General features: G+C 38.5%; 1 protein-coding gene across 12 annotated transcripts in view; it reads left to right on the top strand.

Annotated features, from left to right (window-relative positions):
- TP63 (tumor protein p63) overlaps nucleotides 1–27866 on the top strand; it is a 228662-nt gene that overhangs the window by 187334 nt on the left and 13462 nt on the right. For 7 of the 12 annotated variants that reach the window (XM_015064359.3, XM_053221061.1, XM_027061192.2 and 4 more), the window contains 6 exons: nucleotides 8232–8418; nucleotides 10923–11038; nucleotides 11807–11916; nucleotides 12582–12718; nucleotides 14840–14922; nucleotides 17219–17355. In XM_015064359.3, the coding sequence (XP_014919845.1) occupies nucleotides 8232–8418; nucleotides 10923–11038; nucleotides 11807–11916; nucleotides 12582–12718; nucleotides 14840–14922; nucleotides 17219–17355 (770 nt within the window). Of the gene's footprint in view, nucleotides 1–8231; nucleotides 8419–10922; nucleotides 11039–11806; nucleotides 11917–12581; nucleotides 12719–14839; nucleotides 14923–17218; nucleotides 17356–23827; nucleotides 25264–27866 lie in introns of those variants that run through there. The other 5 variants (XM_015064358.3, XM_053221062.1, XM_053221065.1 and 2 more) reach the window with 2 other exon arrangements.

Below are 27866 nucleotides of genomic sequence, written 5' to 3'. Positions count from 1 at the left end.
GTGCTTAGTAAATGTTTGTTTGGTAATTATTGAATGATGTTAATATATAGATCTCATGCCTAGTTTACAGTGGCAGCTGATAAGCAAATTCTTATATAGAATCTTAACTTTCCACTAAAATATTATGAATTACAGGAAAAAGCCCAACTAAATTGGACACTCATGCTATTTATAATAGTGTGGCAATTTTTATTTTTTAAAGGGCTTATAGAATCAAGTTGAAAATTGACATTTGTCAAATTTTCAATTGTCAAAGAGACATGAGGGATGCAAATACTAGCCCTAGTTATATCTTATTATATTCACAGAAAACTATAAAAGTGATTACATACCTATATCAAAACAACAACAAGGGGGAGAAGGAAGGGGAGAGGGAAGAGGAGGGGGGAGGAAGAAGTAAAAGAACTCTAAATATAAGGGAACAGCATTTTAATGAACCAAAGGAAGCAAAAACATCCTAGCAACCAGAAAAAAATTAGAAGATTGCTTCAGTACAAAGCAATAAAACATAAGCACTATAAATTGGTAAAGAAAATAACATACCTAGAACAGCAGGCTGTGATGGAAAGATGACTGTATAAGGTAAAAAGGGAGATTAAGCAAGATAAAGAACAACATTTAAGTGCAATAGAAGACTTACAACTAATTGTAGTAGGGCAGAACAGAACTAACTCTAGAAAACCCTACATATGATATGTACATGACTTTGACAAGCTTTCCCTGAATGCAGACAAAAGGAAAAGATGCTAACAATTCATGTTTGAGTATATAAAATGTATGAAAGATAGACAATGTGGATCCAAAGTAAGACTTGCATGTTTCTGAAAATTAATGGGTAGAAAAAGCAAAAATATAAGTAAAACAAGAAAAATAAATTATATTGAGTTAAAGTATGTAAGTTGAAAAAGCTCACCAATTCCCAAATAATTTCCAAAAAAAATTAGAAATATTCTCACTTAAAAGAAAATAAAAATAAAGAAGGAAACAAATCCTGTAAGGATCTAGGGAAAAATAAGCAGCTTACTTAAAGGAAGAAAATTCAAATTGACCTTGGACTTCCCTACAATACTAACATGAGCATTGACTCAACTATCTGGTTTTAAGGGATCCAACTGAAACTAATTTATTTGCAAAGGATTTGTGAATTAAAATGTGCACAGCATGGGGCACCCAGGTGGCTCAGTCAGTTAAGCATCTGACTCTTGGTTTCGTGAGTTCAAGCCCCGCATCAGGCTCTGCACTGACAGTGCGGAGCCTGCTTGGGATTCTCTCACTCCCACTCTCCCTCACTCACACTGTCTCTGACTCTCTCAAAAATAAATAAATAAATAAATAAATGTAATTTTTTAAAATGTGCACAAGAGCATTATTTTTAATATTTTTAAATTATAATATAATTCATATTCTATAAGAAAGGCATGATTAAATAAATCATGGTATGTCTCTTTTTAATACTATAATTACAGCCCTTTCACATTATATTTTTAAATTAGACACACTCACGATATGTTAAATAAGACAAGATACCAAAATTTTTTATGGTGTGTTCCAGTTTGTATAAGGGTGTGTGTGTTTGTGAGAGAGTGTTTGTGTATATGTATGTGTTTATATGAATAGGAAAAAGTCTAAAATGTTAATGGTGTGCATCTCTGGGTGGGGGAAATATGTCATATATTTCTGTTTTTCAGAATTTCTGTGTGCATATGTTATAATTATGAAAAAAACCAGACACATTTATGGAAAAAGAAGTTGAGAAATTTATAAGTCTTTAATCCTTCATAACTGCTTCTAATAGTGACAGCATTGTGGGATGAGATAGGTTATACCTTTAAACATAAAGGTTGGAATGTTTGATATCTACCCAAAGAGCTGCTGGAGATTCAATGCAATGGACATGCATCACCAACAAAGTTCTTAGATATAGGAGATTCTCTTTTCAGATATAGACTCAACTGGGTTCTTCCTTTGATACCTATAGTCGAAAAAACCTAGCTACAGAAAAAAAAATGACCATAGGACAGCAATGAAAAAAAATCCATTTGGAATGATAAGAAAATGGTGCAAAGGGGAAATAGGTTAGAGCCAGAGACGGAACCCACTAAATAAACAGAAGTCTTAGAGGAAGAATTATCTTTCTCAAGAATGTAAGTATGGTCCTTTATTATATTGAATATGAAGACTCCAAAAGAAATTATAATTGGATGTCAAATTATATTGGATAATCCAACCTCCAAAAGAAATGCTTATATATTCCTCCATATTAAGAATATATCAAAATGTTGTAGATATAGCCAAAGGGATGCTTTAGATGTACCTTTGCAGAATTAAATGCTTATATTAGGGAAACAAGTCTAAAATCAATGGTCTAAGATATCAATTTAAAAAATAAAAATAAAACAATAACAAATTGGGCCATAGTTCAATTCTTGCAGTTGGGCAAGAATAAAAATTAAAAGTCATGCATATTGGAAAGGAGTAAAACTGTCTTTAGTCACAGTTAATATAATCATCTATGTAGAAAATCATAAGATAGCTATAAAAAATTACTAGAACTAATAAGTTTAGCAAGGTCACAGGATACACAGTCAATATACAAAGATCAATTATGTTTTTATATACTGAAGAAATAAAATTAGAAATTAAAAATTTTGAAGTAGCATGTAAACAATTAAAAAAATACCAAAGGAGCAGTCTAACAAAATATGTGCAAGATTTACATACTGAAAATTATGAAACATTCCTGGGAGAAATTAAAGGCTCCTATTTGGATATATATACCACATTCATAGATTAAAATACATAATATTGTGAATATATCACTTCTTTTCAAGATGACCTATATATTAGAAACAATTTCATCCAAAATTTTACCAGGTATTTTGTGATAATCGACAACTTGCTTGTAAATTTTAAATGGAAATTCAGAAGACCTGAAATAGCCAAAACAATCTTGAAAAAGAACAAAATTGGAGGTTGCCATTTACCTGATTTCAAGACTTCCTATAAAGTTGGAGTAATCCAAACAGTGTGCACTGATGTATGAAGACACGTAGATCAATAGAAAAGAGCAGTGTCCAGATAAAAACGTGAATGCATTTGGCCAATTAATTTTCAAAAAAGATGCCAAGGCTATTGAACAGAGTCCCAGAATGTTTCTGGAACAAATAGATAGTTGTTAAAAAGAAGATGAAAAGGAAGAGGAGAATTGACTGAACATAGATATAGAACTACATGCAATAGCTAAAACTATAAATCTTCTACACGCAAACATACAAAATCCTTCTGAACATCAGGCTAGGCCAAGATTTCTTAGGACAGAAAGGAAATGAGCCTTAAAGGCAAAATATTGATGATTCCTCAAAATTAACTGTTTTGGAAAAGCACAGAAAATTGGTAAAAAAAAAAAAAGACAAGCTACAGACTGGGGGAAAACATATTTTAAAAACATACCTGATAAAGGACTTGTATCTGGAATATATGAAGAACTTTTTCAACTCAAATTAAGAATACAAGCAACCCAATTATAAAATTAAAATTTAAGGGATGCCGGATGGCTAAGTTGGTTAAGCATCAACTCTTGATTTCAGGCCAAGTCATAATCTCAGTTTGTGAGATCAAGCCCCTCATCAGGCTCTGCACAGCATGGAGCCTGCTTGGGATTCTCTTTCTCCTTCTCTCTCTACCCCTTCCTCACTTGCACTCTTTCTCTCTCTCAAAGTAAATAAGTAAACTTAAAAAAAGTTAAAATTCAAGAAGTATGAAAGATTTGAACACTTTAAAAAGAATAGTAAATAAGTATATGAAATAGTATAAAATGAATATAAATCTATTTATATTTTCAATTTTATACTTTATTTATATAAAATATTTATATTTAATTTTTTTATTATATAAAATATAAATGAAGTACATGAAGTAAGTATATGAAAAGACACTCAACATCAGTAATCATCGGGGAAATGCTAATTTAAAACACAATAAGAACCATATATACCTGCTAGAATGGCATTAACATGGACAATAACAAGTGCTGATGAGGATGTGACACCTTCATACATTGCTGGTGGCAATGTAAAGTGACAGAGTCTCTTTGTAAAACAGTTTGGCAGTTTCTTATAAAGTTAAGCATACACATACTGAACAATCATACTTCCAGGTCCCTATCCAGAAAAATGAGAACATGTGTCCTCACTAAGATTTGTGTATGAATGTTCGTAAGAGTTGTATTCATAGTAAATACAAACTGGAAATAAATGATGAATTGACAAATAATGGAATTTCATTAAATATGAAATGCTGATGCAGGCAAACACGTGGATGAGCATTATGCTAAGTGAAAAGAAGCCAGGCATCTAAGATTATATACTGTATCATTCCATTTCTGTAAAATTCTGGCAAAGTGCAGTGAGAGAAAGCGGGTACATGGTTGCTTAGGAAGAGATCAGGGAGAGAATTAACTGCAAAAGGACAAAAGATAATCTTGATGAATAGGGTGTTGGTGGTGATGGTTACACAACTGTGTGCATTTGTCAAAAGTCATCAACTTGTATACTTAAAATTGGTATATTTTGTAGTAAGTTATACCTCAAAGCTGATTACAACAAAGAATACAGACCCAAAAGAAGAAATTAGACCTTAGAATTCAAGAATGTCAAGTCAGTGTTGGGAGTGGTTTAAAGGTAGATTTTAGAAGTCCCAGGGAGAAAGAGACATTAAGAGAAACCAGATGTGTTTCAGTTTCCACCCTGTGCCAACTTAAATTACCAGTGTATTCTAGAATATTGGCATAGATCAGATTCCCATTTTTTGTGGTCATGCAGAAGCCTGGGAAATTGGTGACAGTGGGCTATTTGGTAGAGGATGAGGGAAATGGGCAAGTGTAAAGAATTATGAATACACTATAGGCCAGGGAGCCCGAATTTAGTGCTGGAAAAATATTAAACATCATCACAGGTTGGATTTGCCAGTAAAAGAAACAGAGTAGCAGAAGCTTGGCTTTGTAAAGAACCAAGCGCGCCAGGCCTCTTCAGCTTCAGCCCCTCTAGTTACTGAACAGCAGGCCTAGTAGTTTAACCAGAAGCAGTAATCAAAGGGATCTTGGCCCTGGTCTGATATTTAGATTTAGATTTGGATTTAGTCAATATGAAACCTGCATCATTAAAACTGGAAAATGTGGTCTATAGTACTAGATGCAGTCCTAGCAGAGGGCTGGGACTAAATTGTCCTCGCTTGGTGTGGAGAACAGAGGAAGAACATGAGTTGTTCTAGACCGAGTGGCATGATTGAATTGTGGGTGATGAGTGTAATGTGTTTGAGGCATTAAGATGTCTGCATGAGTAGAACACGTGGGAGGTGAATGTATTAGGAGGGTACGGGGAGGGGCGGAGAGAGAGATGGGGTCAGAACACAAAAGGGCCTTAATAAACCATGTGGAAGATCAGGGCCTCCTACGTGAATTCCCCTGAGCTGTAACAAGAGTGCTAACACACAGCTACCAGCTAGCTGGTAGTATAGCCTCCAAGGACGACCTCCTCCTCATCCAGGACTTTTCCAGCTCTATCGCTTGCTCCCTCTCTCTGCAGTTCAGTGAGCAAACATTATTGCACTGAGAAATAAAGAGGAATGGTTGATGGTGAGTCAACCGCTGTTGAGCCCATTTTAATGTTAAAGAAGATTGTATGCCTTTTAAGTTGGTTCAGAAAATAGTCATGCTGTTGGGAAATAGAAAAATGTAAAAGTACACGAATTAGCACTGCTGAGCCAAGAGAAATAGAGACAAGGAACCGTTGTTAAAAGGCTGGGACTAGGACTCTTCTACACTGGTTGCTAACCAGCTCTCCTTGGTGACCTCAGGCTAGTCCTCTCCATGCCTCAATTTTCTTATCTATAAAATGGGGGTAATAATGCTGTTTCATTATCTGTTATCTGCGATTCTGAAATCCCAAGAGCTCCCAAAACCCAAAGTTGGTTTGGTTCGGTTTTAGTTTCATGGAGTTTGTGGCAGATTCATTTGGTGGTGAAATCTAGGCTGAACTCTGAGGCCTTATGCTTATTTCCCAGTTGGCGTGAATGTTCATGAATTCCGAAGTAATGCTAAGGTTTGATTATGGGGCGCTGACCTAAATGCTGCTGGAGGTGTTTATAATATATGCTATAGGAACTCTACTCCCTTTCTAAAATCAAAACGGTTCTGGACTCTAAAACATTTGACCCCAAGGGTTTCAGATAAGAGATTGTATACCTGTAATACCTTCCTCATAGGGTTGTGTGAGGATTGCATTTCTGACAACAGAACTCAGGAAATGGTAAAGCTATGATTATTTATCGTTATTCAGACTCAGAAATTAGATTCCCTTCCCCCATCCCTGAGAACGAGCGAGGATTAATACCTGATGATGCCTACATTTGTTTTTAGTACTTTCACATTTTAGTATATCAGTTATTGAAATGGTATATGTTTTTTAACTGTCCTATTCTGAACACTTATCCTTCTTTTTTTGCAGTCTTTACATACTTGGGTAGGTATCTTATATGCCTTCAGGTGACAAACTTATTTTTCGGTCATTTTTCCTAAGGTGAACCTTATGAAACCCATGGTTAGATTATATATCTCCTAACTAAAACACACAAACAGCTATGCTTCTTTTCTGAGAGTTCTCAGTAAAAGTGAGTTCTTAACACATCCCAAGGCAGTGCCTTTGTTTTGTAAAGTCATTGGTTAAAAAACACTAGCACAAAAATATTATTCTAGATTCCATTCAGTGTGTCCCAAGTAGAATTTTATTTTTGTGGTCAATTTTTGGCATGCTCCCTATTTCTTCAGGCTACATAAAACCCTTTTGCTGTGTTTAATCCTTGACCTGTGGGCATGGAGAGCTGATTATGCAACACATTTCTAGCATTAGGAAATTTTTAACTGAAAATTTCATATACTAAAAGGCTTGGGATGAAAAGAAGGATTCTTTAAATAAAATATTTCAAAAGGAAAGAGATAAAATGGTTATTTTAAATGTACGTTTTAGTAGGACATTTGCCTTTTGTCAGAGTTGGGTTGAAACATATTAGTAATAAATCTTTTTGCCATTCTGGCTCCTGGTCCCCAGTGTCTTTCCCCTGGAAGAATGTCATTGCAAACTGAGTGTGTGTGTGTGTGTGTGTGTGTGTGTGTGTGTGTGTGTGTTTACCTTTGTTTGGGTGTTACTAGGTGCCCCACTCTTGGCTGGCAATTCTGGTGCCTGGGTGGTTTCACGTTAGCAGCAGAATGAGAAGGAAATACCATGATGGGGAATTGACACAGAGGATCGGGACACTAAGATTTAATAGAATGTAGGGATTGGAATGGAGACTTTCTACATTGGTTCAGAGACAGGGAGAGGAAGAAGCACAGGATAGGGCTTTTTTTCTTCTATTTGGTTCTAAGTCTCATGCTTTTTCCCTATTTTGCCAGTTCTACAACCAGCCAGCCAAGCAACCAACTGCTGAATTTCCTTTCCCTGCAGAAGGAATTATGGGCAGGAAACATTACAGTCACTTATGAGTGAAGAGTTCTGTATCTTGATGGCTTTTGCCACCATGATTTGTGGCATTACAACAGGCCTGTCCTTTTTCATGAGAGTATAGAACCAAATGGCCCCTGTCAGCTTTCTCATGGTCTCAGGCTATGACAGGAGAACATAAGTACAGTAGTTTGGGAGAACTTTTGCTTTGTAATTTTCTAGTTGGTTGACCTTGGGTAAGATCTCTTTACTCTCTGCCAGATATTCCATTCCATCTTAATTTTTCCATAAATCCTATTTCCTCTGAGTCTCTCTAGAGTCTTGTAAGGGCAGGGTAAATTACAATCTCTGAAATATTACTCAGTACATGAAAACACTGGTTTTTCCATTTAGTTTCTGGAACTCCATAAAGGTGTTTGTGGTATTAATTATTTAAACCCCTCTGAGACTCAATTTCTTTATCCTAAAGATAATAGGAAATAATGGCATAAATATGTTTTGATAAATGCAAACTCTTCTTTTGCCATGGGATTGTATTTAAAGTAGGAAAAATGATTAATTTGATTGATGAATATAACTTCTTCTAATAAGATTGCTCGCTGTCGTGTATGTAGTAGCCAACTGTGAACATACATCTGTACAAAGTGAACATGTTGTCCTTATTCTGATTTGGAAAGTAATGGTATCTCCTGTTGGTTCTTTCCTTCCTGCCACCATTGGCCCATCTCTAAGCAGTATTCCACTGAACTGAAGAAACTCTACTGCCAAATTGCAAAGACATGTCCCATCCAGATCAAGGTGATGACCCCACCACCACAAGGCGCTGTCATCCGTGCCATGCCTGTCTACAAGAAGGCTGAACATGTCACTGAGGTGGTGAAACGGTGCCCCAACCACGAACTGAGCCGTGAATTCAATGAGGGTAAGAATTAGGATTGGTGGCTGTTTAGCTAAGCTCTTTGAATATAGAGATCCTGTGGAGATTTTTCTTTGGAACCCATCGACGGGGTTCCAATCTGTGCAATCCGATGGCAGGTCAGCCTACCTTTATGTCTAATGGGCTGTTTGAGAAAAATGATAAACTTGTGGCTTCCATAATGATTGGACAGCTTAATTTCATATTGGTGATTACTAGATGACCTGGACTTGCCTCTCCAGTCCCTACTGCTTCCCTCCTTTTTCTCTTTTATCCTTTTTTTGAATGAGAGGATGTAGAAGGGACAACCTGACTTCCGATTTGTCCAGCCCAGGCAATGGCAACCCTCAGCTTTAGTGCCTTTCCTAGAGTGATTATTAAGATTATATCAATTCTGAGCAGGAAGGGTAAGTGGAGGAAGCATCAAAGGTGAGAAACATGAAAAAACAGAAGAGGAAAGTGGGAGAGATGAAAAAGGAATGAAGATGAATAATGGATAAAAGGAGTAAATAGAAGATCTAGGACATAAGCTGGGAGGGGGGACAGCAAAGTAAAGGACTATGGATCAGGGAACAGGTATCTTGGGGTCTCCTTTAAGCTTTGTGTCCATAGAAATGTCAGGCCCCAAGTTCTGAGCCTCATATCCAACAAGGGCTTTACAAAGGAGGTCACTATTTCCATGGGTTCTCTTACATTGAATATTCTAAGGTTCTATGAAAGGAGGCTAGGTAAGGAGCAGAGGAAAGTGGAAAGGAAGGACAAGAGAACACATAAATATTCACCAAAGAGTGATCTGGGTGCAGAGGCTTGCAAGTTAGGATACTTTAGATAGAAAATATGTTAAAAATAGAAATATTGGTAGGTAGCTAGTATGGATGTAGGAATAGATAGTGAAGAAAAATTAATGGAGGAAGAAAAAGAGTGGGTAGAAATTTCAAAAGAGAAAGTTAAAACCCTCCCACCTTAACACAACTACTTTTTACAAATTAACTTCTAGTCCTTGTCTACATGGCCTCATTTTCAATACCTTTCTTTTAAAAAAATGAGTATTTATTTTGAGAGAGAGAGAGCATGTGCATGTATGCCAGTGGGGGAGAGGCAGAGAGAGAGATAGAGAGAGAGAGAGAATACCAAGCAGGGTTAGATCTCACAAACCATAAGATCATGACCTGAGCCATAATCAAGAGTCAGAGGCTTAACAGACTGAGCCACCCAGGCTCCCCTCAATACCTCTCTATCTTGTTTTTCACTTAACAGTATGCCTTAAAGAGTATTCCTTATATGTAGACTCCATTATAGGTTTCTATAACTGTCCTTGATCCATCAAGATGATACAACTATATTTTGTTTTCTTTCGCTTTCTCATTGTTTGACATGATAGCTATTTTTAGTTTTTGCCAAATAGGTGATTCTTCAGAGAGCATTTTCACACTTAATGTTTGACTTTTATTGAGTATAAAATTGTATAGAATGGTAATATGTATCCAAATGTTAACAACACCCTTATGGCTCCCAATTCTCAGATCAGCTTCTTTCCTTTGGAGCTCTGTCAGGTATCCCAATTTTGTGAAATCTGGCCTATGCTCATTTTTATTTTATTTTTTTAAAAGTTTTATTTACTTCTTTTAAGAGGGATTGGGGGTGTGGAGAGAACGAACATGAATGGGGGAGGAGCAGAGAGAGAGGGAGAGAGAGAATCCCAAGCAGGCTCCACACTGTCAGCAAAGAGCCTGATGCAGGGCATGATCTGACAAACTGTAAGATTATGACTTGAGCCCAAATCAAAACACGGCTGCTTAACTGACTGAGCCACCTAAGCACCCCTGGCCTATACTCTTTTAAAAGCATACTTCCTTTTTCTTATTCTCCTACCTGGAGCTCTTTCAGAACCACAAAGCCAATGAATTTATCTTTATGACCAAAGCAAGTGTAAAACCAGGTGCCTGGCTGGCTCAATCAGTAGAGTATGCAACTGTTGATCTCAGGATCATGAGTTCAAGTCCGACAATGGGTGTAGATCTTAAAAAAAAAAAGCAGGTGTAAATATGGATACTTTGTAGCAGAGAAAAGAATAGGCAGTGAAATGCTTATCCTTATTGAATGTTTTTGCTAGTCAATTTGAGGGAAGCATCTTCTCTCAAGCTGAGCTGTCTTTTTAAATTAATCCTTTTCCTTCCATTTCCCATGGAAGTTAACAGAATCCCCTCTATGGATCAGGGCAGAGACATAGTCATGGAGTACTGTGAAAGCTTGAATTATTTACCTTAAGCACCAGAAACAAAGAACTATTCCTTAAATACAGATGAGCATTCCAGCCATCTCTATTGCTACAAAGGTACACCTTCATTTATTAGATATCTGGCAATGAGATCTGTTCCTTTTTCCAAGGATGTGTATTTTCTGTATTAAACAAACTATTTCTTTAGCCACCAATATTTTGTCCATGCAGCTTCATTGTTTTAAATTTTGAAGGCAAAGAACTAACTATTTTGTCTTTCTCTGTTCTGCAGGACAGATTGCTCCTCCTAGTCATTTGATTCGAGTAGAAGGGAACAGCCATGCCCAGTATGTAGAAGACCCCATCACAGGAAGACAGAGTGTGTTGGTACCTTATGAACCACCCCAGGTAAAAAGATAAGCGCTGGGCTGACTTAGGAGAACATTAGTGTGTTTTGAGCATCTATTTCTGCCTTAGTCTTTGTCATCAAATACAAAAGTTTTTGTACTTCCCCTCGTCCACTTTATTATAGACTGTCTGTCTCCTTAAGAACTCTTTTAATTTGCACTAAGTTAACTTGGTAACATTGCTCTGTGCCCCTGTTCCCAGACGGGTTCTGTGGGAAGAACACTGGAGCAGTGAAACCAGAGTCTTTTGGTTTGCTGGCTTTCTGTGTGGACCTTTAGCCTATGACTTTCCCTCTCTAAACTTCAGTTGACTCACCCATAAATGACCACTTAGGACTAGGTGATTTTTAATCCTGAGGGCCTTTTTAGCTCCACAGTGTTATTTATGGAAGTCTACATTTAAATCTGTGTTGCACTGTTTTATTCACATAGGGGAAATATCCCTGGGGTGTTGCTGTTGTTATGGGTAATTTTTTCATCTCCCCCCCCATTTGAATTGGGTGATAGGGATTAGCTTACAAATGAATAGGATCAAAAATTAATATTTTAAAAGCCCATTTCACCTAATGTAGTGTCCAATGTTGCTTTAAGTTTCCCAAGAGGCAAGGCAAAGAGGAATCTACAATGGGTTTTAGAGTTTGTCTCCCTAAAGGAAAGCATATCACCTCATGAGAAGTGAGTTGGTTACATAGAAGAACTGTGATGGAAGAAAGAACAAACATCAGTTCAAATCAGTGTTAACCCAGATTCTTTTTCCTCCTGTGTTCAGGTTGGCACTGAATTCACGACAGTCCTGTACAATTTCATGTGTAACAGCAGTTGTGTTGGAGGGATGAACCGCCGTCCAATTTTAATCATTGTTACTCTGGAAACCAGAGAGTAAGTGGCATATGTGGAATTGTCATTCTGTAAAACACCGTGAGCAGAGGGCAAAGTGAAATTGTGTTTGCTCTGTCATTAACTTCCCATGTATAGCAAAGAGCTAACCTTGATTTTGTCCTTTGTGCTTTAAATCCTGGCTGCAAACACTGACATAAAAGATCTAAGAAGGTGGAGACAGAACAGGGTGCGTTAAAGTAGAGGGGAGAAAAGAACCAGGAAGGCATGCAAGTCACTTTATACCTGAATTCTTGACATTTGACTACAGTAGTTTCTGATTAGACAGTGTTTGTTTTCATGTGGCTCCCAAGGCAGTTAACAACCTCTTTGAGTAAGTCTGGGCTGCCTAAGGGGGTTTTATCCAGAGACATCCATAAGCTCAACTCAACTGTCCTTCAAAATCTGTAGTTAAATCCAACTGTTCAGTTAATGGCTTGGGGGTTCTTGCGGAACAAATGGAATCATATTTACTAATGTTGTTTGTGGCATGCAAGCATTTTTGTGTTCTGCCAAGCGCTTCTGGGTCCATTCTCGGAGCAGCAATGAGTGAACTGGTGGTCATGGTGGGTGGGTGATGGCCAGCATCAGAAATGGAAATGAGAGAATTCCAGGGCTTTTAAGGGTCTTTTCAATTTCACCCTTTCTCTCCCTCTTCTGATTCCTAGTGGGCAAGTCCTGGGCCGACGCTGCTTTGAGGCCAGGATCTGTGCTTGCCCAGGGAGAGACAGGAAGGCGGATGAAGACAGCATCAGGAAGCAGCAAGTCTCGGACAGCGCAAAGAACGGTGACGGTACGAAGCGCCGTAAGTAGCTGTAGTAGCCAAATGGGGTAGGGCTAAATTTTCTCCAGATGTGGGGACTAGGACATCTGGGAAGGTGCATAATAAGACCTCAAGGCTTTAGGGGCAAGTATGACTTGAGGCCCCACAGCCAGTGCAAACTGCTGTCCCATTAATGGAGGTGCTGAAATGGACGCCAGCTGTGCACCACAGCTTTACAAAAGCAAATCCTCATTGTGAGGATTTCTTAGTCCAGCAGTCCTAAAACTGTGACTCCCAGACCAGTAGCATCAGCATTATCTTGAAACTGAGTAGAAATGCAAATTCTTAGTTCCCAGCCTTCTTGAATCAGAAACTCTGGGTGTCAGCTACTGATGTCAGTTGACTTCTCTGTAATTGAGCATCAGGGCTGAAAATAGCATCTATCTACCTAATGAACTCCTGGGAATAGTGGGATTTAAGAATATATTTCACAAAGCACAGTCTGGGGACTCTGAAGATCTGGGTTGCATTGAATTTTGACAGTTCTTGGGGCCTTGGGGCCTCAGTTACCTCATTTACAGTAAGGCTAACGATTTAGGTCTGCTGTTTTCAAACTTCTTTTGTTAAGCATTAAAAGCTTTTTTTTTTGCTTTAATGAAATACTTCAAAAAACCTAAAATGCATATAGATTAAAGCAGAGTGACTCTATTTGAAGGGGACGGGAGTAGGGGATCTTCTGTGGCTCCATGATCCCTTGCCCATGCGGTACAGCCCCAGAGGGGCCCAGACCTCCAGGGAACAAAGTGTGAAAACCACTGATCCGCATGCCCATCTGATTGCAAAGTTGATTCTAGGAGGTGCCCCATGTCAGCCTGTTATCACTACAGCAAGTATTTTAAAATGCACCACCCTATGACTTATATCATGAAAAAAACATTTTAATCTTATTTGGATTAGTATTCTGAAGATATATAAATTGTATTGTGTTATAACAGCTACTCATCATCAACTTGTAACTGTTCAGTATGATTTTCCTTCCTGTTAGGGTCCTTCTTTCCCTGATTATTTCTCAAAAAAGTATGTATTATACTTTTATTATAATGGTATTATAATGCCATATATATGGCATTATTTGCCCTTTTGTTAGGCTCCTTCTCTCCCTGATTATTTCTCAAAAAAGTATATATGTATGTTTGACATATATCTTACATATATACTTTTTATAGTATTATTTGCCCTTCTTGTTAGACTCCTCTCCCTAATTATTCTTCAAAAAAGTATATATATATATATATATATATATATATATGTATATATATATATATATATATATATGTATATATATATATACACACACACACAGATATATGTATACATATATATGTATATATATATGTATATATATATGTATATATATATATACATACACACACACACACACACATATACATGCCTTTACTTTGTATACATACCCATATGAAGAAAGTTATATCCCCACCCTAATTTTGCTCTTGAGTCTGTCTGGTGGTATAGCTTCTATATGCTTCCCTGAGCACCTCAGTTACCTACAAATTAATAACTTTTAGTAAGAATAGATTATCTTAGCTTCGGTAAAAGGATCAGCTCTATATCCTGGATATATGGTGTAGTTGCTAATTTTGGAAACCTTAGGGATTTATGAGCTGCATTCACTCACTTTCCCAAAGGGAAAACAGCCCCGGAAATGAGACTGCATGTCTGAAGTTTCGTGATGTATGCACTACCACGCACGGGCTGAACACACAAGCTGAATGCATGGCCAAGACAACTTCCACAACACACATTTCCCTCCTTGGAAGACAAATGATCTGAAACATGAAACACCAAACCAATTTATCTTTCCTTTCCTTAACAGCTGTTCGCAGTCGCAGGCCAGCAAGACACAGGGATTCCTGCACATGACTTAAGCCAGCTCCCCTAAGTCTTCCTTCTGCTCACTCCCCTCCCCCACCTCATGATTGTTAGGTGTGCCCTTAATGCAAACGCGATTATCACCAAGTAAATGGAGGTTTAGGACTGGCAACTCAAATCTCACAGGTCTTGCGGAGGCTACTGTCTGTTTAATGAATGTATTAGTGCTTCAGAAATGTTCCCAGGATGAAACTTGCATTTTCCCTCCACTAGCTTTTCGTCAGAACACACACGGCATCCAGATGACATCCATCAAAAAACGGAGATCCCCAGATGATGAGCTGTTATATTTACCAGTGAGTCTCCTTTGAGTATTCACGATTACTTCATTTTACCTTCTCTGAATGAGCTCTTCCTCTGTGTCATCTTATTATCTGTGACAATGCGAAAGGGGTGGTGGTGATGAGGGAGATAAAACAGGGAGAAGCTATTGTTTGAAAAATCAGGAAATGATCCCTTTCTTCCCCAATGTTGAAATACGTCAGTAGTGCAGGCTCCTCTCCCGCTACCCATCCAGCCAAAGTTACTGTTCTAATATAATTTTTCTTACCCAAATATTTATTATTAATTTGTTTAAGAATCGTAAGATTCTTTGTTTAAGAATCATAAGATTCCCCTAGACAGCATGGTCATGCCATATCGTCACCAAGACTGAAATTTTGCCAGACAGAGTTCACAGATCTGACAGTACAACAATTCCAGACTCGACTGTGACTTCTTTTAGGAAGTGCTATAAAGAAGGCCAAGCAAGACAGAGTCCTCAGTTACGTGTGAATATCTAGGAGACTCAGCCCAGTTGCTGTGTAACAGCACTGTTCATTCCTACAAGGAACATGAGTCTTCTTACGGTCGCTAAGGCTCCCTGTCTTAGACTATGGTTGAAGTTTGTTGGATTCTTATGACCTTAGGTTTGGTCATCTAGAGTGGCAGTCAAGTCTTGGTAACGAGTATAACCCTTGATGCCATCTTGACTGACCTGAGAGCCAGGCAAGGAAGGCCAGGAGATCTGACTGGGAGCTGCCGCCCTGTATGGAAGCTAAAGCAAACCAACAGGTTTGGGTGTGCCATACCTGCTTCCCTACCTTCTTTGGGCCCTGACCTTCAGGGCAATAGACTGCTTGCTAGTAAAACAATCAGGCAGTGAGTTAGCCAAGATTCTCGGTGTCTTTTTTCTCAGGCTATATATGGAAACTGACTTGTGAACTTTAAGTTAAACATTTTCCTGATATCCCACGTATTCCAAAAGACCTAATATGTTTTCAGTTGCTGAGATAGGAACCACTTGAGAAGCTGTTTTTAATGAAATTTCAGTTTGTGCTAAGGAAGGAGGTCCTGTGTAATCAGTTACATCTTGAACGTGCAGTAAAGAATTAGCCACAGTGGATTGTGTGAATTAAAAAAAAGGGGGGGGGAGCTTTTAATTTCACATGAGTTTAGTTGGTGTCTGTTGGGGTGGCAAATATGCTAGGCCTTTAGCATTTGCAGATCAGTAGAATACAACTCTTACTTTCAAAGAGCTTGCCTTCTAGCGAGGAGACAGGATATAATGAAATAATTGCCTCTGGAGCATCAGGCATGATGCAGTAGCAGCACCTAGAAAGGACAGAAGACTCACGAAGACTGAGGTCAGTGGGGAGCTTCGCAGAGGTGATCACAGAGCTGGGGCAAGTAAGAGTTAAGGGAGAGGAAACCTTTCCATTTCTGACTTCTGACAAACCCTGCCTCTCATCCTCAGGGAGGGGACTGGGGTGAGGCAAGTAAAATGCCTAGGGTGCAGAATTTAAATAAGCACTCACTCTTAGGGCCCTGCAAGTGCTCACGGGCCCTGCTTGCCTTGCTCCAGTCCTGGTCCTGCTCATACTTTTAAACCCTTTTCAGAGACTCTTTTAAAGAGAGAAGAAGCCTATTTTGCCTCAGCTGAATGCCCTTCCAGGGATATTTAATTACAGCTCATTCCCATTATTTTGGGTAGTTTTGTCTTCTAAAATCCCTGCAAATGCTATCTTAAATACTGAATCATTGCTCGTGGGGAAATATAGGATTAAGTTCCCGTGAGCCTCTGGGCACGACATTTTCAGCAGCCCATCAGTAAAGGCACCTTATTTAATATATACTATTGATTCATTTTAACACTGAGCTCATGACCAACAGCACTATAACTTGTGCCTACATGAAGCTGATCTAACACATTTTCTCCTTAAGGCCCACTACAGCCTTCTGGCACCTGAAGTATTAGACAGCACTTCAGCACTACCCTTGGGGACCACTTTAGAGAACAGGTTCACCATCAAAAACCACAACAATGTGCAAAATGTGGCAGTAAAGAGACCATGGAAAGGATACTTGTTTGCAGTAGGAACCGTGAAACAAGATGGCAGAGCACACCCTTGTTCTCCTGAGCAACCAAAATGTGCTGCTCTGCGCACGTCCACGAATAACCACAGGCACCCCCAGTACCGATGTTCACGTCACCAGTGAACATTAGCGAGCAGGCAGATTCGTCAATGCAGAATGCACAAAGACGATTGACTATACTGCTAATTGTTCTAGAGTTCTTCATGCTTCCTTCTCCTTCCTGTGTCCTTCATGTAGGTGAGGGGCCGTGAGACCTATGAAATGCTGTTGAAGATAAAAGAGTCCCTGGAACTCATGCAGTACCTTCCTCAGCACACAATCGAGACATACAGGCAACAACAGCAGCAACAGCACCAACATTTACTTCAGAAACAGTGAGTGTGTTGATGTGTCATTTTAGGAGGTGTGAGTAACAGTGGCTGTTTGTTTGGGGTAGAAGCAGGGCAATGGGTGGATGGCGTAGAAGAGGCCGTGAGGCAGCAGAACATGAGAGGTTCACATGAGCTGGTACGGGGCCCCCTCTTTAGTTTCGACCACCTTCTAAGTTTCTTTCCATACCTTTAGAAGTTCCACCTGTCTTCTGAAATAAAGCTAAACCATTTCAAGTGAATTACAGAGACTCCTACAGAGAGAGTTTGTTCTCTCCACGCCTCAACCATACACCTCTATCAATAGAAGAATTTTGGGTATACAGGCTATTCTAGTAACAATGTGTATATTTTAAAACACGTCATCTTCCCTTATCCCAGTGGATTGTCCTGTACCTTTCTGGGGATGCAAACAACCCACTTTTGGGAAAACCATCGTAGACTGGGGTTAACGCCTAGGTTTTCCTCTAAGTGACTTATCTGAGCACTGTGTTGAGGATTCTGAGACCCAGTGTGTGCTCATTGGGAAACTGCCCGGATGCAACAGGGCAAAGTGGAGTCTTATTGCCAGGTTTCAGCATCTCTGTTCTAGGTTGTCTTCCAACAATACATTTTTACATACATTGGGCCAGAGTTTGCAACCATATTAGAATCAGCATGCAACCTATTTATATGTTGATTTTTACCTTGACTCTTGGATCTTTAATGCTATTGTTTTGTGACTAATCAGAATAGCATAGCTCTTATGGGAGAAAGGAAAGTTACCAAGTCAAGACTCTGTTGATCTGTGGTTAAGAATAATCACTTGTTACTTTCAGTAAGATATTGTGTCTATACTGAAAATATTGCCAGAGTCTCTGTAGATAATGTAAAATGTCTAAGTAATTCAAACATTTGACTCTGCTCTCCAGACAAAAAGAAATGAAGCCAAAACCATCTTGCCTAAGGCAAATTTTGTCTTTTACAGCAAATGAACAATAAATAATGATTAATTTCTGATATATTATTAGCAACTATACAGAACTACGGAAAGTGAAAGAAAGAGGTCTCTCATTCTTTTTTTTTTTTTTAATCAACATAAATGCAGCTGAGGAGTTGGGCTGCATCTGGGATAGTCAGGAGGCAACCTCTGAGCACCCCTGCCTGTGGCATATGGGGTGAGCAGCAGAGGGGTGGAAAAGAACTGTGCTCTCCCTTAAAAGACTTCAGGCTTGTTGAGCATTGAAGACCTTTTTTTGCCTGGAAGGGATCCCACCATTTACTTTGAGCATGAAGTTTTGCAAATCATAATTATAAAGTTTTATAGTAAGGCTGAGTGGGAAGTTTAATCAGGAGTTTTCTTGGGGACACAGAATATCCCAAAGGACAATGAGAAATCAGGGTGGCAAACAGAATTCCCATTGCCAATCCTGCATATTCTTTAGGATATCAGAAGAAAATGTATGTTAATATATTCAAGTTTAAAACCGATTTAGTTCTTGTCAAATCATACAGCAAGGATCAAAGAAACAGACCCGTAACATCACTTACAGACCGAGAGAGGATAAGTACCTTTTCCCAAATATGCATGCCCTGGTATTAAAAAAACACTCGGAAAATGCCTCCAGTGCACTCTGGAAATGTTTGGCTCAGCCAAAATGAACTCAGAAAGATTACATAGTAGCATATCATGCTGAGCTAGTTACTCTGTGATAGTCCTTCCTGCCTCCCCCCCCCCCCCCTTAACAGAAAAAGTACTGTCAGGCCACATTGATACTTATTAAACGATGTGGTTTATAAAAGCCTGACCATCTAGCAAAGAGGTTGGCAAACTTGTTTTTCCTGCAAAACACCAATAGTAAACATCTTCAGGTTTCTAGTCCATATGGTCTCTTGCAGCCAGCTGCCCAGTTCTGTCTGTGTAGCACAAAAGCAATCATAAACATTGTATAAATGAATGAGAGTGGCCACTAATTTTTATGGACACTAAAGCTTGAATTTCATATAACTTTCATATCATGATATAATTCTTCTTCTTCTGAATTTTCACACCTTTTAAAAATGTAAAAACCATTCTTAGCCTATGGCCCAAACTACATCCACTGTAGTTTGCCAGTTTTTGTTCTAGATAAATGAGTGGGATCATCCTTCATGCCTGTCAAAGCTCAGATTTTTTGCTAGAAATATTTGGAAGCTAATACATGTATCCTAAAGTAGAGAGGTATGAAAACGTTTTAGGAAAGCCTCCAGTGATTTTTAAAGTGGTATTTTGGCATCTACCAAAACGACAGCCTTTAACAGAGATCTCTTTTGTCTGAGAAAGTTAGGGATGCCCATCTGGACACAAAATATGGTTAGTGTTGTGACCTTATCATCAGCTAAGTCTACAGTAGTTGAGTTGATTCACCTAACAAACTTTTATTGAAGATCTGTTATGGGAAAGCATTAAGGACAGAGGGAAAAGTTCCTACCTTTCCATAGTTTACAATTTAGTGGTGAATTCCTAATCAGACTACCTTTTGAATCCTAAGAAAGCTCTGGAAATTTATTCTGAGCATTGTATAAGTTAATAGGACAACTTTAAACAACTTCTCTAGATCATACCATAGAAGGAATAGTTTAGTGCCATAATTTTGGAGATTTGATAAACCAGGAAGCTCTACCTTAGTCAGCTGGGGGCATAGGCAATTTGTGTTCATTTACATGGTGTACATGAGAATACATAACCCTGTGCTCCCACGTGAGGAGTTATCCAGCGCTTGTCGTCTGACTGGGTGGCATTGCTCTGAAGGGAAATTATTTTATAATTTGGATTTCATAAAGCAATCTATTTCATCAGAGAGAAACTGCATATTAAACTTGTGTTATTTTTAAAAGCCCGGAAGACATTAGAAACATATCATCCCTTTTTTGCATGTGTAGCCATAGATAAATAGTGAGGAAATAGTAGCCTCCCCCTTCCCTGGGGTGTCCATTTAAAAGCGTCCTTGCATGTTTTTGAGTTACTATCTCTCAGTGTGTAAGAGCTAACTTCAGTGTGGTGCCTTGTGCATGGAAGAATGTGACACTGCAAATGAAATCTTTGCAAAATATAGACATTTGGCTTCATTCTGTCTTTATTGTATCATATATACATGGGTCTCAAATGAGTAATATACATCTGCATAAATTCTCTGGTTGCTGCGTTCTTCCACTGGGTTTTTTTTTTTCAGCTCTCTTGTTTATGTGTAAATCTCCAAGAAAGAGTATGAATGACTAGACAAAGAAAAATGGAAATCTAATTCCCTGGCAATCATTTGAAAAGAAAAAAATCAGCTTGGAAAATGCCTATAATAGACTGTGATTTCCTTTCCAAAAATATAGTACCAATTTTATGCTGGTAAGGGATCAATTTTGTGCTTTTCTTTTTAGTAGAGGGAAAATTAGTGGGAAGAAAATACATAGTTTCCACTAAGTGGCAATAAAATATTTTCAGCTGAGTTACTTCTGTTTCTCACTATGTGTTTTCTCTCTGCTTGCTTTTCATTTGTGCATGGTTTTCCTTTTTCAAAAATTCCTTCACAGTTACCTTCATGATCATAGGCTTTATGGAAAATAAATTTTACACGGAGTTTTTATGAATCAAATTGGTATAGATATAAGTAGGCTTTATACACATTTGCAAAGAAGTGTGATTTTAGTTGATTTGCTCACATTGAAATAAACATTCTGGGGTTATGTTTATAGAAACAAGAATCTCATGGGAGGACAAATTAGACGCATTCTTGACACTGGACTCTGCCTTCATATTTTCAAGGGACATTAACTCTTTTTTTTTTTAACAAAGAAACTACAGTTCTTTTTTTTTTTTTTTTAAGTTTATTTATTTTGAGGGAGGGAAGAGAGCGAGCAAGCGAGCATGAGCAGGGGAGGTACAGAGACAGAGAGGAAGAGAGAGAATCTCAAGCAGGCTTCGCACTGTTAGTGTGGAGCCCAACCCGGGGCTCGACCTCAGGAACCGTGAGATCATGACCTGAGCTGAGATCAAGAGTCAGACACTTAGCCAGCTGAGCCACCCAGGTGCCCCAAGGGACATTAACTCTTAAGACAACTTTGCAGAAGCTACTTGAGACCTTTTTAGCAATCTTTTGATGTGCGCACTTTGGACCAATAGTATTGCTTTTTCATTTTTTTCCTGTAGTTTATCCTCCGTCTTGGCTTCCACCGTGATCTCAGGTCAACATCATTTTGTTAAAATTATACTTAGCCTTACTCTTGTTTTCCTGGAAAATTATTTTTGAGTTTCTACAGTATGGATTTATTTTAATTGTAATACAAACGTGGCATCCTGAGGAGTGTTTCCTTCTCCTTGGTGATCCCTTGATGATTGTAGATTATCAGTAATACAGGTCAGAGAACAGTGGAGCATAGTGGGATCTGGAAGGTCATGGTTCTAATCTCATCCTACCATAGTTGGGGAAACTGAGGCCCAATGACTGTGCCTGTGATTTTATAACCAGTTTATAATTAAGGTGAGATGAGAGTCAGATCTGGAAGACACAGCTCTTTGCAGTGTTTTGTCTGCTTCATTGGTTAAGAAAGTTATAATAATAAAACTAAAATAAATATCTATGCCCACTTCTATATCTCTGTATCAGTCAGTTGGTATGTATCCTTGTGGTTTCAGTACAAAGCCTTACCTCTTTAAGCTCATTTGACTATGGCTTTCTCTAAGAGTATTGGTATTTTTTCCTCAGATTACATAGCTGAGGGAGAAGCAAGCAATATTTTCAGCATTATCAACATAGGAGAGAGGAGAATATACAAATCTTTGTCTTGTTGACAGGTATGATTTAGACCATATTTCTAAGTTTGATTTAGAAATCCTTGGGGCGCCTGGGTGGCTCAGTCGGTTAAGCGCCCGACTTCGGCTCAGGTCACGATCTCGCGGTCCGTGAGTTCGAGCCCCGCGTCGGGCTCTGGGCTGATGGCTCAGAGCCTGGAGCCTGCTTCCGATTCTGTGTCTCCCTCTCTCTCTGCCCCTCCCCCGTTCATGCTCTGTCTCTCTCTGTCTCAAAAATAAATAAAAAAACATTAAAAAATAAATTAAAAAAAATCCTTCATATGTCCAGAGTATTTGTTTGCAATTGCCAATCTCATAGAGGAAAAAACAGGTGGATATTGACAATTTCATTTGGTTCAACCTTCTAGGTCAAGGAACAACACAACTTTTACAGTTTATACAGGGTTACTTTTTGAACATCACAGCTCTGTTAGAAAGTTTTCAGGGCAGAGATTTATTAGCCATGAATTGGTAATGAGGAAAAACCTGTGACTAATTGAATTCAGATAGATTAAATCACTTTTCTAAGTTCTCACATCTCATTGCACCACTAATCTCAGTTCTAGATCTCAAAGTTTGGACCCTCGTGGTCCGTATATATACTCTTGTCATAACTAAAAGACGATTCCTGCATATTGTCCCATCCAGTCCTTGCTCCAAGAGAAGCCCCAAAATGTAATCTCCAAACAAGAAGTCAGTTACAATTCTTTATCTGAGAGTAAATTGTGCCCCTACTAATTCATATTCTGGCATATTCTTTAAGATGATCTCAATTCTTGCTGGTGAGATGTTTTACTGAATTCCAGCCCTAACCAAATAAAAATGGCTTTGTTCCTTTGTAAGGAATAACCAAATGTGACTCAAAGCCATCTGGGAAATAATTCCCAAACAGTTCATAGGGTTACACAATCTTGAGCAAAGTAAAAGGATCTGTTCCTGGCATCCTTGTGGCATAATTGATTTCTTAATTATGTAAAAGTTGCTTTCATGAGTTTGATATGTGCATTTGGAGGCCAAGTTTGTGACTGAAAGGATTAAGATATTTATCCACCTCAATCTGGGCACATGCAAAATGCTCATTAATAGTTCTTTACAAATACATGTGATGCAGTCCCCATACTGATAAGATCGTATTTCTTCATGCTTCATAGTTAGGCTACACAGGAACAATAATGAGGTATCATAATTGGGCCAATGACATTTTATAAAAGATTATTGTTAATTCTTGTCTCTGCATTCCCTTTTCAAGTCATCGAGTCCAATGTGCCAAGCACTGTACTAAGTACCTTGACCTACCCTGACACCTTAGTCCTCAACTGAATCACTTGAAGAACTTGCTGAAAATATATATGCCTGGGCCCCAGCCTGGTCTCTGAGGGATCTTGTTTTGTTTGTTTGTTTGTTTCTTTCTTTCTTTCTTAAAGTTCTATGGGTGATTCTGATAATTCTAGTTAACTACCACTACTTTATCTCATTTCTTCACAAAAATCTTGAGAGGAAGGCATCTCTGAGAAATTTTAAAGGAGGATAATGAGGAAGGAGCAAAAATAGCTTTGTAGGTCATTCTATTCTGTCTTACTGTGATCATGAAGGTAGGAGGGTATTTCTGTATTCAGTTGATGTGAATATATGAAGTCCTAAGTCTTCACCTCTTCTTTTCTCTGGTCCTCTCTGCAGTCTCCTTTCAGCCTGCTTCAGGAATGAGCTTGTGGAGCCCCGGAGAGAAACCCCGAAACAGTCTGACGTCTTCTTTAGACATTCCAGCCCTCCAAACCGATCAGTGTACCCATAGACCACCCCCCCCCCACACCCCATATCTGTATTTTGAGCGTGTGTTTCTTGTGTGTCCATGTATGTGTGTGTGCACGCGCGCGTGCACGTGTGTGTGTGTCCAGCCCTCGTAAGCAGAACTTGAAGACACTTTGGCTCAGAGACCCAACTGCTCAAAGGCATACAGCCAGTAGTGAGAAAATCTTTTGAAGGGACTCAAAACTTTACAAGAAAGGACATTTTCCACAGATTCTGCATCCTTATATCTAGCACTGGGCAGTCAGGAACCCCTGTGTTTGTCTGTGAGCTTTGTGTTTTTCTTAGAAGGGAGGGGCTCAGGTTGGAAAGAGGGGCATTAAGATGTTTATTGGAACCCTTTTGTTACCTTCTGTTGTGTTTCTAAAACTCATAAAGAAGCTTTTGAGCAGGTCTCAAATTTAAGATGTCTTTTTAAGAAAAGGAGAAAAAAGTTGTTATTGTCTGTGCATAAGAAAATTCTAGATGACTGAGAGCTTCAGTCAGGCCCTTTTAATGCTGGTCATGCAATAATATTACAAATAGTAACACACTAAAGTGTCAAGTGTACTGCTGGGCAGAGAGATGATAATTACTATAAGTAGCCAATGTGGGGGGATGTTCTTTTCTTCTTTTAGAGAGTTTGCATTATTAGTGTCCTCCCCTCAATATGTAGATAGAAAGTTCAGTAACACTGTGTTAGATCCTACCACTGCTACCTTGTTGGCATCTGATATGATAATCTTCCTGGCTCATGGAAACCCCGGGGCCCTACCCCGCAAGCTATTGTTAAGACCCCAAGGCAGATAAACCTAATTTGTCATTTTAATACGAGGGTAAAACCACCTCAGTAATATTATTCCAGGCAGTTAAAGATCATATTTCAATGGCCGAAATGGGGTTCAAAGGCCTCTCACCAAATCTATGACTAATTTGCTCATTGGAGCCCCTATCTCTCAGTCCTACCATGAAACTAGCCATATTGCTGATACTGTTCCAACTCCTTTGTCCAGGACACTTACATTTTATTTAAGTGATGTCCAGGTAGACAATGTGAAAATCTGCACTCCTGGCCTGAAACTTAAAGATAGTAAGAATAGATGATTTTTCTTTTGGCTCAAAGAGTTTAGAGAATCTATTGCTTTCCATTTTAGAAATGTATTTTAAAATAATAGTTTAAAGACTTGAAAACTCTCCCCCCACTTCTCCCCACACCAAGTCACCAGCCCTTTATTCTGTGTCATCACAGCAATGATTTCTTGTTATTGAGGCTGTTGCTTTATGGATGTGTGATTTTAATTTTCAATAAACTTTTGCATCTTGGTTCATCTTGCAGTTTTTCTTTCTGTCTCTCTTGCTTTTTTAATTCCTTAATCCTAGAATATTTTCCCATCAATGCTTGAAGTACCATGTGTGAGTTTAAGAACAAGAGTAATTGAACAGTCCCTTTGGTTTTGTTCCACTTCTGTCAGTATTTGGTGTTCTTATGCTCTGTATTAAGGTCATCAGTTCTAAAAATAAATTTCAATGCCTACCTCAACTTGAAATATATTTTAGCCCTGTGGGTGTTTAATTTCACCATAAGGAGTCAGGTACTATAGTATCATTTGTCTACCTCTCTGAACAGCTCTCGAGCTATATATGAAATTGCCAAACTTAAATCAAATCCAAATCCCAATCTATTAAATAACTCGGCTTCTGTGGCATGGGCATTAGAAAATCATCATCCAGAACTCTGTAGTGGAACCTGTTGTCCAATTTTGTTTTAATTACACTATGTTCTAATCTTTGAGTAATTATTTTTAAAAGCTTCAAAAACACTTGTTCTGAATAAAAATAAGTAATCTAGTAGCTTGAAAAAATACTTAAGAAAAAATTATGTTCAAGACAAAAGTATATTAGTAAAATCTGATGCACTCATTATGCTGTTGAGGTCTTTTCAAATAACTTTCCAATCCCCTTTTAAGGGGTTCACAAATCCCTAAAAGGGTTAATGAGTATGTTTAGTTTTTTTTTGCATTTGCTTTTTCTTTCACAAGTTTTTTTTCTTTCACCCCATTTTTATGCAAGTTTTTAATGCATGTATAGTGACTTATATAAATGTATATACATGAACTAATGGAAAATATTGTATAATTTCAGTTGATCTATCTAGAGAATCAATGCCGCCTTTTGTCTTTAGAAGCAAGATTACCCAACTGGAGGGTAAGGTTACTGGCAGGGCAGTCGTGGGCAAAATTTTGAGGAAGAACAATTCCTTTTCTGATGTCACATGGCTTCCCTTTTTTTTGACCTTCCTCAGATAGGGGGTATTTTGTTTTATCTTCATTATCTCTTTCCCCTCTCAAATTCTGTACTCCAGAAACAGTTTGCTGGACTAGATTTACCCTCAGGTATCACCAAATTCTACCAGAGAGTTGCTTTCTAACCAACAATGAAAGATTTAAGGCAAAAAAAAAAAAAAAAAAAAAAAAAAAGGAATCCTTTGGCGGAATTCTATATATCTCCATCAAGATGGAGATGACTTTGAATTTGTCTTTTCAAGAATTTGGGCTCTTTGCCATGGATATAGGCATGAGGCTTGTAATCAGGAAACCTGTGTTTTTCATCCTAAATGATTTAAGGTCACTTACAGCTCTGAGATACTGAATTGTTTTCTTAGCAATGTACACAGAAGCCTGAGCTGTTAAAGTTAAGACCTAGGACTTGACTTTTCCAGAATTTCTCCTCAAAACTAGAATTACATGAAACATGTCTTTCTACATCTCTGTTATGTTGGATTCCTGCAAAAATCTAGAGAAATATAGAGAAAACAGCCTGAGGCTTACTCCTGGTTGTTTTTCTGAGGATTGCTACATTATCGCTTTTGTGTGTGTGTGTGTGTGTGTGTGTGTGTGTGTGTGCGCGCGCGCGCGCGCGCGCGCGCGTGCACGCACTGGGAGGGTGGAGGAGGGCAAGAAACCCATCACGTCACAGATCCTTATTGTCCTTGTACACTTTTTCCTTCTCTTCAGATTCCTCAATAATCCTTGGGACTTTCCACTCAATGACTGTGACATTATATGTGTAAGGGGGGTGGGGGGTAAGGTGGTTCTTCAAGGCCTTTAAATTGGTCACAGACTTATTCAGTCTTGCTCCCTTTTCCACAACACATAGAGCTTATCAGAATACTCTTTGTATTTCACTGTATTTCAGGCATTGAAAACTTAATGATAAACAGACTGCCCTGACCTTGCTCCCTGTGGCTTTAACCCTCTCTTCCACATTAAAGGAGAGGCAATCAGAATTTCTGACTTTTTTGCACTCTCTTACCCCATTTATCCACTCACCCTAATTCCTGGACTTGTTCAAGAAAGAATAGTTTTCATCTCCTCCTGTTAATTCTTAAACTGATACCTCTCACTCCCTTGACCAAACACGAGAGTATTAAACATTTGCTACTGAGAGTAAGAGTAAAAAGAACCAAAGTTGCTTGAGCATCTACAAATTACGGGACAATGTTCAGGGCTCTCATATAATCTAATTTAATGTTTTCTTTTTAAAGAATATAATAGATTTTACTTTTTTATTTTTTTAATTATTTTTACAAATCTGGTATTACTGGGGCACCTGGGTGGCTCAGTTGGTGAAGGGTCTGACACTTGATTGCAGCTCAGGTCATGAACTCAGGGTTCATGGACTTGAGCACTCTGTCAGGCTCTGTGCTGACAGTGTGGAGACTGCTTGGGATTCTTTCCCTCCCTCTCTCTCTCTTCTCCTCTCCTCTTGCATGCATGGGCTCGCTCTCCAAATAAATAAACTTAAAAAAAACCTATTATTATTATTATTATTATTATTATTATTATTATTATTATTTGATAAAGAGAGAGAGCATGTGAGTGAAGGAGAGGAGGAGAGGAAAAGAGAGAGAGAGAATCTTAAGCAGGCTCCA

Source organism: Acinonyx jubatus, chromosome C2, assembly GCF_027475565.1.
Source record: "Acinonyx jubatus isolate Ajub_Pintada_27869175 chromosome C2, VMU_Ajub_asm_v1.0, whole genome shotgun sequence".
NCBI classification, from domain to species: Eukaryota; Metazoa; Chordata; class Mammalia; order Carnivora; family Felidae; genus Acinonyx; species Acinonyx jubatus.
Note: the sequence above shows the minus strand (reverse complement) of the source record. Positions and strands in the feature narration are given on the sequence as shown.